Below are 12,712 nucleotides of genomic sequence, written 5' to 3'. Positions count from 1 at the left end.
ACAATCCTAGCTAGGCATAAATCACAAGAAGGTCCTCATATACACCAAACTACTTACAGCAGCACTTCTCATAAATCACTCCGGTATCTCAGCAAAGGAAATCACAAATGGGGTCACAAAGAGTTGAGCAAGACTGAAACAACACAGTCAAATACACAGAACCAAGAAAACAAGATACACAAAGACAATATAAATGGAAACAATGCAACAACACAACTTAAAGGTGTAATGTAATAATGTAACAAATGGAATCATGATCACACTAAGTCTCAAAGAAGAGATAAGAAGAGGTACCAACTTCACTGCAGAGGTTGAGTAGTACAGCACATACTGTTAGTCTCAGAAGATGATGTGTTGATTAGTTTTGCTGAACTGGTTTTGTTGTTATTGTTTGAGAGACATTTGGACATGAACGTGATTAAAAAAGCAAGCTACCAAAGAGAAAAACAGGAGAAAAAATGGGTCTTGGCACCAGAGAACCGCTTAAGATAGTTAGAAACACTACACAATTTCCCAACTACGATTTAGACTGCTCTCTTTTTCCTATCTAATTCTGGGACCAAACTTATTTGGTGATGACCTCTAGACCTCTGGTAAATAAGTGATACTGTGCTGATTCCTCTAGAATATTACAGGGTTTCTCTAATGAGATATAAGGAATCTCCTCTTCTTCGGCTTCATGCCACACAACCTACTTGGTTCTCCTTCTACCTGTTCCTTCATTAAATCATCATTCATCTCCCTTTCCCCTGCCCTTCCCCAAGGGTGAGATACCCAAGATTCTATTATAGGCCATATGATCCTCTGTATACTTTCTAAGTGATCTTAACATGGACTCAATCATCATTTCAACGAAGATTATTCCTGTATCTATGTATCTATCCCTACCTCTTTCCTAGACTCCAACTGTATATAATCAACTGGTAAAGTAGAAACAGTCTTAGGTTTGGAGTTAAAGGGCTTGAGTCTGTACTTGTAGAAGTTTAAGCAAGTTATAATCTTTCAGGGTCCCCCTTTTCTCATTTATAAAACAATGAAGTTATGATCTCCGTCTCAAACTTAGCATGCCAAAAACAAAACTAGTTCTATCCCTTCCTAAACCTCTTCCAAACTTTATTTCCTCCTTGTCGATAAAGTCTACCATCCCAGATTAACTCTTAACTCTTTCCCACTCCTCACTGCTCCCCTCTACTCCCTATCTGATCAGCTGCCAAGTCTATCTCTCCAACTTTCCTCCGCTCACAAGGTCAGCATTCTAGTTTAGAGCTTCATCACTTTCCTCCTCAACTGTTTCAACAGCCTCTTAATTAATGATCTTGCTTTTGGTCTCTCCCCTCTCCAACATATCAAATAAATAGCTGTCAAAGACCTTAAAGCACAGGTCTAGCCACGTCACTCTCTTCTTCAAAATGTTTCAGGGGCTCACTAATGCAATTTAGGTGCAAAGTATCCAGTGTAGCATTTAATTTAAAGCGCTCCATAAAGGGGAAAGGTTATTGTTTTTTAAAACAGAGCAAACAGAAGGAATTATTAGGGACAACACAGACATATGCTTAACTACATTAAAATTTTTAAATTCTGTAAAAATAAGAAAAAACAAATTAGTACAAATATTTACTACAGATACAAGTAAAACTTGCTTGACATGTAAAATAAATGATAAACTGTTTTAAAAAAATTACAGGTTCGTAGTCCAAAATGGATAAATGTACTATCTTCAAAAGAGAGTGAGTGTAAGCTCCTTTAATCATAACCTTTATCTATGTATCTTTACCTTTGTTTTACAAACCTTAATCCAGTACTTCATCCCTACCAAGACCTTCAATCCCTCCACCTTTGGTACTCTCCTAGACCATCATAACATCACCCCCTAGATTAACCTCTTTGCCTTATTTTTCAACCACTTGGTCAATGAGTTCAACTCTACATGGTCCTCTACAACTGAATCTCTTACCTACCCTCTTATGCAATTTCTAATCATGCCTTTCCAAATCCTAACCTTCCAGACTCCCAATATTCATTACTTTCACCCCTATTCATGAACGGATGAATGGAGCTGCGTGTTATGTGTGTGTGTGTTTAAGAAACAGGTTGACTGGAACCACTATAAATGTAAATTATATAATCTCAACAGGGACAGCTCACTATCAGAACAAAATCCTTTTCACATCTCCCTAATTTATTTGCTCTCCCACTGACTGAACCTTTTCATCCCTCCAAAAGCCTCCTATGAAATCTCCCATCCACTCTTTCAGCTGGGGACATCTCCTCATGATAATTTTTTTAAAAATAAGGATATTTGCCAAGAGCTCCCTCATCTCACATCACTCAGACATCTCTCCCATCTCTCAACAGGGCAACCTTCTTGCCAAAGTAAACCACTTTACAAACATCACTGATTTCATCCCATCTCATCTTCTCCATTACACCCTGTATATAGACCATCACTTTATGCCAGGCCTACTGCAGTAGCCTTCTGGTTAGTCTTCCTGCATCAAGTCTTTCCTCATTCAGGTCCATCCTCCACACAGCTGCCAAACTGAGCTTCCTAAAGCTCAGACCTGATTATGTCACACCCTGCCCCCACCTCCAAACTCCAGGCTCCCTATTATCCCCAGAATTAAACATAAAATCTACTATTTGGTCAAAGCCCTTCCTCACCTGGCCTCTTGCCTCTTCCAAACTTCTTACATTTCATTTCCTACTCCCCTCCACTTACTCCATGACCCAGCTAGACTAGACCACATGTTGTTCCTTATATAACACTCCATTTCTCAATGCACCTTTTCACTACCTGCCCTCCATGCCTTGAAAGCTTTCTCCTCTTCACCTCCACCTCCTGGCTTCCATCAAGACTCAGTTCCAATGCTACCTTCTGCAGGAGGCTGGTCTCAGTTCACCCTTCCATATCCAATGCCTTTTCTCTGAGGTCACTATTTTGTCTCCATATTGTATATACAGTTGTTTGTGTGTTGTCTCCCCCATTAGAATATAAGCCCCCCAGGGCAGGAACTTTTTTTGTATCCCCAGTGTTTAGCACAATGCCTGGCACATACTAAGAACTTAATAAATGCTTTCTGACTCAGTAATAATCAGTTACACATTTTTGAAAATCTGTGACACCAGTTCGTTTAAACTGACAAATATGATGAAAGGGGGGGAAAAAATCTCAATAAAAGTACACAGTAAAAATTACTAAAATAACTATCCCTGTTGACCCAACGATTCTATTGTTGAAAATACATTCTGAAAGTATTGTTTAAGTTCTGCTGAAAGATTTTCATAGCACTATTACATGCAATTTTAAAGATGTTAACAAGCACCCTAAATGCCCAACATGAGGGAAATAGCTAAATATACTGCAGCACATTAATGTAAAGGAATATTTTAATGTAATAAAAACCAACAAGTAGAAGGTATATCAAATACTTTGGAAAGGCCTTTATGCAATAATGCAAAGCAAAAAATAAAAAAGGATCTCCCAAAAAAGTAATCAAAGTACATACTAGTCATAACCATAAAAGAAAAAAGCAATGAGAATAGTTAAGTTGGTATCATTATTGATACCACACATCACATAGAACACACGCATACACACAGAGTAAGAGAGATGGCAGGCAATTCATAAAAACCTACATAAAAGCCCCATCCCTGACATACTGCTGGATGACAAGTCACAATTCTTAATGATCCAAGAAGCTCCCTAGGGCTGTGAATAGCAGAACAGTTGCAAACCTGCATTGGTAGAGGGAGTTTCTTCACTGGGAAGTTCTCTGGACCTGTGTTCTTCAAAGTGGGAAGGGCTATGGTATGACCGTAAGGAGCCTCACCAGAGTGAGAGGTTGAATCATATCCTACACTCCTTGCAATAGTCAAGTGTGAAGTCTGTCTCCTATACAACCACATATATCCTTATCACCAAATACAGCTCAATCATACCCCACTTCTCTCCCCGCCATCTCTGTACAAGCTCCCTACTGTCCCCCTTCCGCACTAAACGGTCCCTCAGGGTTATTATAACCTAAGCTACCCCCACCTGTGCACCTACAGCAGCAGCTGCACATGTGCCACTTGCAAAATCCCTGCTACCCCATGTACTTGATCCACCTCACTCCAAATCCCTCTATGTCCCTGATCATCCAGAGCCTTGGCCTCTCCACCCCTTTTGATCTGAGATTTGACAGAGTTGAGATCTCATTATATTATCTCCCATCCAAATTCCTTATTTCTAATAAGAGTTATCACCATCTTCCTACTTACGTTTGCAACTTCAAGCCCTTACTCTCTTCATCTTACATGTTCTATTAGCTGCCAAATCTTGTAGTTCTCACCACTCTATCTCTTGTATCTAAACCCTTCTCACTACTCCCAAGGCCACATTATTTCAGGGACCTCATCATGCCTTGCCTACACTGTTGGAATAGCTTCTTACTTGGTCTCCCTTGCTCATGTCTCTTGCACTACAATCCAGTGGTTCCCTACAGATTCTAGAATCAAATATAAACACTTCTCTTTCTCTTTCTTATTTAAAGTCCTTCAAAACCTGAATCTGACCTACCTTTTCAAAATTATACAAGAATCCCCTTTCAGTGCTCTACAATCCAACCAAATTAGCCTTCTTGCCCTTCACATTCACACAAAAACAAAACTATAATATCCAAACATCAACAGAAAATTAAGGTATAGGTAATATATAAGGTATATCCATTAAGCAGAACCACATAAAGAGGAAAAGATTAATAGTGAAAACTTTCAGCCATGTTGAAATCAAAGATACTTCACTTTTGCTTGGTTTTTGCACTGTTTAGTGAATATCAACATAGAGGAAACAGGAAACTACTAAAAAGCTTTTATGTTTACTCACTTTTATAACATTATTTGTCAATTGTTACTTGATTTTGTGTATCTAAAAAAAGTAAAGTCATCTGTTTGGCTAGTTACATTGATCAAACTGACTGTTTATAAGATCTGCCTTATTCCATTAGGTACACAAAAGAACTTTTCTAAATGATAAAGCATATTCAATCATAATGCTTAAGAGTAAAGTTTTTTTGTGCTGTTAATAAACAGAATTTTTTATTTAAAAAATGAATATTGTTTATTTCATCTTTATCTTTTAATTTGTTTTGTATATTTGACAATGTAGCATATTAATATAATAGTATATGCATTAAATTTTAAAAGTACACAAAAATTTTTGCTAAAATGCATACACAATTAAAAAAATTGAAAACCACTGCTCTACATTGATGAAATCAGAGCTAGCCCATACACACACTATACATACTTTATAAAACTACCACAATAAAGAGGACTTAAGAGTCAAGAAACCACTTAAGGCAGAAAGTACTTTATCTCCTGATCAAACTGGAACATATGGTAGGTAGCCAAGGGGAACAACTGCTCAGAACACAGCTCAGTTCCAAAACATTACAGGACAGTAAATGAAGGTTAAAATGGTATCAAACTTCACAAAAATACAAAAGTCAGTGGCCAGAGGAGAAAAAAATGAGTCAACAGAAAGTTTGCCTTAAGACTCAATTAAACCAGGTCATCTCTGATCATTTATACATAAAACTCGAAAGATAACTCATAATAAAAATTAAAAATAGAAAAGATCTACTATAAGTTCAATGGTCAATTCTCATCAGTGATAGTAAAATTACCATTTTTCAACTTTATCACCTCAATCAAATGTGTTTGAAGTGAAAATGGCCTCTAAGTAAAAATTTAGAAGAGCATGGCTACATTTGACCACATATACACAAGTGGGAAAAGCGTGAGAGGTAAAAAATGAATGGTTTTTAATTGTAAATTATCTTGCTTTAAATTAAAAATCTTGCTTTTACTCTATCTATATTCCCTATTTTATTTCTCCCTCTAGCCTCTCCCAGTAAGCCATCTCTTATAATAAAGCATAAAAAAGAAAAAGTTCTACAAAACTAATTTACATATCAAAAAGTCTGCTATTATATATATGAAGCATTTCCTTCACTTCTAAAATAACAGGCAGAAGTGTTTTTTCACATAAGAGGAAGCAGTTTTAAAAACATTCAAGATCAGATCTAAAGATCTCAGAAAGTGAAAAATGTCAAAAGAATGGAAGAGATTATGGATGGCACTAGTGCCTCACTCAAAAAAGCTGGCAAAAAGTCATTGGTAAATGCTAACTAGATGCCTAAACCCTCACCTTTATAAAAAGCCTTTATGTAAACTGTCCTTTTTACACAAAGGCATATTCAATGAAAATGAGAAAACATGCAAGATATCTTCTCTACTGAAGACACCTTCACAACTGGTGGAAAGCTATAGGTAATTCAAGACCATACTCTTTGCAGATTACCAAAAAAAAAAAAATCAGTAAAGTTAAAGGCTCTCCTCAAAGCTTTTCTGACACACATTAATATCATACAAAGGGCTTTAATAGTTGTGGCCTCGGAGACAATCTGTTCATAAAAATCTTCTCAACACCAATATTAGGCAAGGTTATGTATACAGAAATACACACTTATAAAAGGTGTTTGTCACTGCCCTGATGTGTCTCACATAAATTATAAATTAGGGGATGATGTCCTATGGATTTTGAGACACCCTAGATGCTCCCATTATGCCATTGATGGCATCATACCGATTGCATCAAGTCCCAAAACACTGTAAGGCCTTCTCGACGAAAGCCATGGCCATTCAACAAATTTGTCTCAAGCCACAGAGAAGAAATAAAGTAGAATGAAAGTCTATTACCCAAAAGCTGGCAAAGCAGCTAGACTGGCAGTCCACTGAATAAAGTCCATCAGTACCTACATCTTGAGCATACATCATACACTAATGACCTTGGTTCAGAATTTAACAGGGGAGAAGACTGTTACACTTGTGCAATACTTTCAATTATTCCCCAACTTCTCCATATCACATCATACCACATCTCCCTTAACCACCAACAGCGTTCATTGGTGAGTTGCCTCCAAGACTAGCCACATCCTTACAAAACATTAAACAGTGAAGGAACTGCTTTGGGCCAGGGACTACTCACTCTACACAATGTGGTAAGCTCAGAAAGAGTAGTATTGATGGCCCTACCTGTAGCCACAAGCTGCAGGAAGGAACAATTGCTCTGTGGCAGAGAGTAAGGCTAAACTGCTGTGGTGTCTGCTGAGGTAGGGAAGCAGTTTTTCTGTTTTCTTAAATATCTGCTGAAATGTCAACTTATCTGTAGGGGTTATAAAGGTTCAGTGCCCATTCCACCACCTCTTACTCCTCCTTTAGCCAGGGTGAAGTGAGGTTCCTACAGGATCTCTCTCTCTCTTTTTTTTGGTTAGGCAATTGAGGTTAAGTGATTTGCCCAGGGTCACATAGCTAAGTGTCAAGTGTCTGAAGCTGGATTTGAACTCAGGTCCTCCTGACTCCAAGGCCAGAGCTCTAGCCACTGTTCCACCTAGCTGCTCCTCTCTTCTGTTAGAAGACCAGTAGTCTTCCTATAATGTCATATCACTGAAAATAAGTCTTAAAAAAATCAAATCTGCAGTTGACTAAAGATTTCTGTGTCACATAACCAGCAACATGGCAGACCAGACATTTTCTTCAGCTCAATCGCTTCTTAATGCTCAAGAAAACTACAAAAGAAGAGTTATGCTCTAGATGTAGTACAATTACAATTACAGCTAAATATAGAGAACACTAATAATCAAAAGCATTCACTTAGTACCCTTTTCAACAAGTAGCCACATTCAGGCAGGGATGCTCAAACTAAGTAAAGAGCTCGTGCTTGGAGTCTACAATGTGATTTCCTCTTTACAGAGTCTTTACCAGCACACTCCACTCACTTTCTACCCTGAAGATACAATGAGGACATTGATTCTGCCTGGCCACAAAACTAAAAACAAAAACAAAAGCCCGCAGCACAAGCAAATAAATCAACAGAGGTGATCTTGAAACTAGAAGGAAGGATGAATATTAAATTCTCAAAGAGGTTACAAAGCTCTCTTAATAAATATTAGGACAAAAAAGGAAAGTTTTTACTGTGGAATCTCAAGAAAGCATGGAACAAGAAATTCCAGAGTCATTAAAAAAACGAAATCCATAAAAAAGGAAATTAGGGAAAAAAACAAAAGCCAGAATTTTCATTATCCATTTCATTCAAGAAAGTATAGTTCTTAAAGCAGAAATAAAACTCAATTGGCAGATTAGAAGAAAAAACAGAATCAAGGGTGGAGTTTCTCCAAAGAAACCTACGAGATAAACAGATTTAGCATACAAAAATACTTAAGTGGAGGATGATCTGGCAAAGCAGAGACAAAAGTCAACGTTAAAAGAACTCAAGCTCTCAATACAAACCAAAGCCACTGACCTCAAAAATAGGATGCACAAAGACAATTTAAAGATAACAGATCTACCTGAAGAAAATAAATCAAAAAACCTTGAATGTCATGATAAAGTAAATAACACAAAAAAACTACCCAGAATTTCAAGACAGAAAACAAAGAATGGAGTGAATCCATTTATCACCTACAGAAAAACAAAATGCAACAAAACAAACTATACTTCAAAAAATTGCAAGTGACCTAAAAGACAATTAAAAAGATGGTAGTAAGTAAAAGTAAACTGTAGCTTATTACAGGTAATGACCTATGTGCAAGAAGTAGAATGGAAAAAGCATTTATTAAGCACCTACAATGTACCAAGTACTGAGGAAACAAATTGAAAAGACAGTCCCCACTCTGAAAGAACTCACAGTTTCATTAAGGAAGACAACATACAAGCCATCAAAGACATGTATGACCAGAAAAGGTAGGTCATTCGTGTAGCTAGATTAAATAGTAACAGATAAGAAGTCTGGATGTTGTACTGTTATCCACAAAATAAATCAACCTGGTTCCAATATGCAAGCAATAGAAACTAATAAAAGCTAACAAAGATATAAACATGTAACAAGTCATGGTCCCCAAAACATAAACCTTGATTAAGAAGTATTTAGCTGTGCCCTGCCAGTACTACACAATTAATTCCACATCTTCTTGCATAAAACTAAGCAAGAAGTCCTATAAGTGTTCTAATGATCTGAATAAAAGAATTACGCAGCACTTAATAGTTTACAAAGCACTTTACAAATATGATCTTATTTCATCCTAACAACCTTGGAGGTAAGCGCTATTATTGTTTTCATTTTACAGATGAGGAAACTGAGGCAGAGAGCGATTAAGTGACTTATCCAAGGTTACACAGCTAGTGAAGTTATCTGAGGACGGATCAGAACTCAGGCTTAGAAGACACCAGGTCCAGTATTCTAAAGTAACTGCTGTTACATAAAAAATATTTTCCCCAGAAATGAAACTTGAAAAGGACCAGAGGACAATCTATGATCAACATTTTTCCAACTTATACCTAAATATTTCCTTCCTTTTAAGGAGATTTTTACATGTATAAACTATATTTACACCAATATAGTAGTTATAAACTGTGAATTAATGAGAAGTATTTATTAAACCTTTACCTTTAAAATATTTAATTCTACTGACTATTGTAGTATGTTAAAAAAACCACTAGTCTTGGCTCCTAAAATACGTTTGCTACTATTCCATTCTACCATACCCAAGCATTTTCCATGTACAAATCTGAATACACGCTCCTAGGACCAAGTCATGCTTTCTTCTCTAACTGTATACTCCCGAAAACTGAAAATTCTCAGTATTAAACTAAGTTAACAGAGCCACTACAAGTTACCTAAATGTCAGTATCCCATGGTCCCCAAAATTCTCCCATGGGGAACATGGTGAATAAGAACTATATCAAGCCTATCAATAATCTTACCTATTCTTTTAAAAATAACCATTCTTAAACTCAAGGTAAGTTGTTGGTACAGTCATATAAATTTCAGCTCCATTTTAAAAATTGGAGGACAAAAATCAGCAGGGAATTTAAGAGTCATTTGCTTATATTTTTAGCCTGTATGCTGTCAGCCTGGATATGTTATGTCCAATACAGAAGAACCTGGAAGTAAAAGTCACCCTTATAAAACCAGGACCCTTATTTTTCCAACCTTCTGGCATTTCTTAGAGCTACTTGCTGGCCTCTCCATCCAAACTGAAAGTTTGCTGCATTTTTCTAAAAAAAAAGTGTTATACCACATTAAATATGCTCTCAGCAACACCTTTTCTTATTAATTAGGGACTTGTGGTAGATGGGCTAATCTAGAAGTACTGGTTTCCAGTCTCTTCAATACTTATAAAAACTGGCTTCCTTAACCTTTATAGGGCAAAACGCCTAAAAAATAAAAAAAAATAAAAAATAAAACCCAAAATCTACTACAAAAGTCAGCACTTCGGTACCTGATTGTGGTAACAAGGCCAAAATCCAAGACGAAGCCCTTTATTGCACATCGTGTTCCAACGTCTTGGGCCGCCCCATCTTGCGACCTCTCCAGATTGGCTGCTCCTGCTCTCTCTACTGCAGAGAGAACTTCAATTAGAGAAATTCTGAAGCTTATGAATCTAAACTGGATACTCCCCTCATTGGAGGCAAGGACAGTTAAAAAAAAAATCACTGGCAAGATTTAAGTTAGAAGAGGTTTCAAATAGACCTGAGTGGCTTGTATAAGCATCATACTGCTGGCAGCTGAGAGCCTTATGTGCTACAGTCTAGATGACCCCTAAAAAAAAAGTCCCCAAGGCCAATATCAGCAGCAAGGTGTTAAATAACCTGAAAAACCAGACTACATATAAATCATAATATCAAATTCCTACAGGAGGAGTTTTTCTCCATAACAACTTGTGCAGGATTTACATTATCTATACCATAACCATTCATAATCCCTATGAGAAAAGCTAGGAGAGGGAGAAAAAAGGGGTAGATAATGCTGATTTCCCATTATGTCCTAAAAAATAAAAATCAGTTTGAAAAAAAAAATTTTCCTTTGATTAAAAAGCCACTGGTTGTGAAGGGGAGAGAAGTTCCCTGCTGACTTAAGCCTAGCTGCCCAAGCAAGGCTTCAGAGTAGTTTAGATCGTAAGTATTTACAGGCAGAAGGAGCAGAGGCTATGGCGGTCTTCCTAGTGACACTTCCAAGTCACACAAATGGGGTGTATTTCTGGGATAGACTGCCAACAAGTTACTGGAAGAAATGAGACAAAGACCAGTTCAAGCCTGGCAAATAAAAAGGCCAAGACCCTCACGTTTCATCATGAAGTCCAAGGCATTAACTAGTTTAATACCTTGAAACTACCAGACCCAATCACACCTGCTACACAATAAGCCAACATGTTCCTGATTTGTGCAAGAACAGATTGATTTCCTTCAATCTGATTCTTCCACAACTAGCACTGATATATCAATATGCGGAATTCCCAGTTTAGGTTTGTTAGATTAAGCTCAAACAAACACTCTCTCCCACCCTCCTCAAGCAAGGAGAATATCTGCTCTAGCAATTAAGATTTTTCAGGAAAAGGAACAAACAAACCTGAAATTTTAAACTATATTCAGTGACATTAAACTTTGTCAAAGTATTGCTAGGCACTGCTCAGTGGCATTTGAGGGTTACACTTTTGCAATAAATAAACTGTTGTTGCTGAATAATTCATCACAACCTTTACCTTACCTGAGTATGAAAGTTTGAAATGGTTGTTGTTTCAATATCTTTCTTGCCCAGAATTTCCATTTTCACTGGAGTGTTGGGAAAATTAAAAGCAAAATAGTCCAGGAAGTCAGGCAGATAAGCAGCTGCCCCATGCACTATTGCTAACGCATAGTAAGCTGCATTTTTTTCGTTTTCACTGAATGTTAGAGTAAGGAACTCTTCAGAAAATCTCTCCATCTCCATTGGAGACAAAAATGAGAGTTCATCCATGTAGGCATGAAGAACTAGAGCACCACCATTGGACTGGTGCTCCTCGTGAATAAAGTTACTAAATTTAGTGCCTGTTTTTAGGAAGTTGCTACGAATAGAATGCTCCTGGTGAGTCATAAATGGTGTTTGGACTCCCTGGGGTACCCGGTATTCTTGCATGCCCAAATTCAGTCGGCACAACTGCTCATCTTTCAGATACCTGAAGGATTCCTTGTTAACTCCTGTCCTGTTATTCACCTGTCCTTGGGTCAGAATCTCCTTGTTAATTCGGGTCAGGCCAGCACAGACAGTTTGCACTTCTTTGTTGTACATTTTAAGGCGTCTCCCACGCATATCTTCTCGATGTTTCTTTTTCTTTTTCTTCTTTATTTTCTTCATGACAAAGTCATCAGCCCTCTGGGTTTTGCCATTTTCATCTGGTGTTTCTGGCCATAATAATTAAAAGGAAGTCAGTTATTTGGTCTTTAATGACATCACACAAACTTTTAAAAATGTATTTTTTTTCCTAACTAAAGGAATCCTATTATTAAGCTGATTCAGATCAGATTAGTTAGGTCATTTTCCCCATTTTAAAATATATCAGTGCTAGAAAACTTAACAATAGTCTTAATATAACAGTATTCAAATGTGAAGAGTAAGTAAAAACATACCTTTATATTCTAGGGGAAATGGTCATGTGACCAAGATTAAAAAATATCTCTAGTAGTTAATACATGTATTCTAGACACCTGAGTCTGTTTATAAAATTTAAGCAAGGCTAAAATTAAGTTAGTATATTGATATTAGTCTATAGTTTAACTAGTAAAATACTTAAGAAAGATAATTTATTAGTCAAAAAATGGAATCAGTACCTTATAGGTGATCTACAAAGTTAAA

At 37.0% G+C, this 12,712-nt stretch overlaps 1 protein-coding gene across 1 annotated transcript in view; it reads right to left on the bottom strand.

Moving 5' to 3' along the window:
* RSBN1 (round spermatid basic protein 1) overlaps positions 1 to 12,712 on the bottom strand; it is a 65,362-nt gene that overhangs the window by 45,108 nt on the left and 7,542 nt on the right. Inside the window, exon 2 of the mRNA XM_021002096.2 lies at positions 11,588 to 12,261. Within this exon, the coding sequence (XP_020857755.1) occupies positions 11,588 to 12,261 (674 nt within the window). The remainder of the gene's footprint in view (positions 1 to 11,587; positions 12,262 to 12,712) is intronic.

This window comes from Phascolarctos cinereus, unplaced genomic scaffold, assembly GCF_003287225.1.
Source record: "Phascolarctos cinereus isolate Bilbo 61053 unplaced genomic scaffold, phaCin_HiC Scaffold_5;HRSCAF=322, whole genome shotgun sequence".
NCBI lineage: Eukaryota > Metazoa > Chordata > Mammalia > Diprotodontia > Phascolarctidae > Phascolarctos > Phascolarctos cinereus.
Note: the sequence above shows the minus strand (reverse complement) of the source record. Positions and strands in the feature narration are given on the sequence as shown.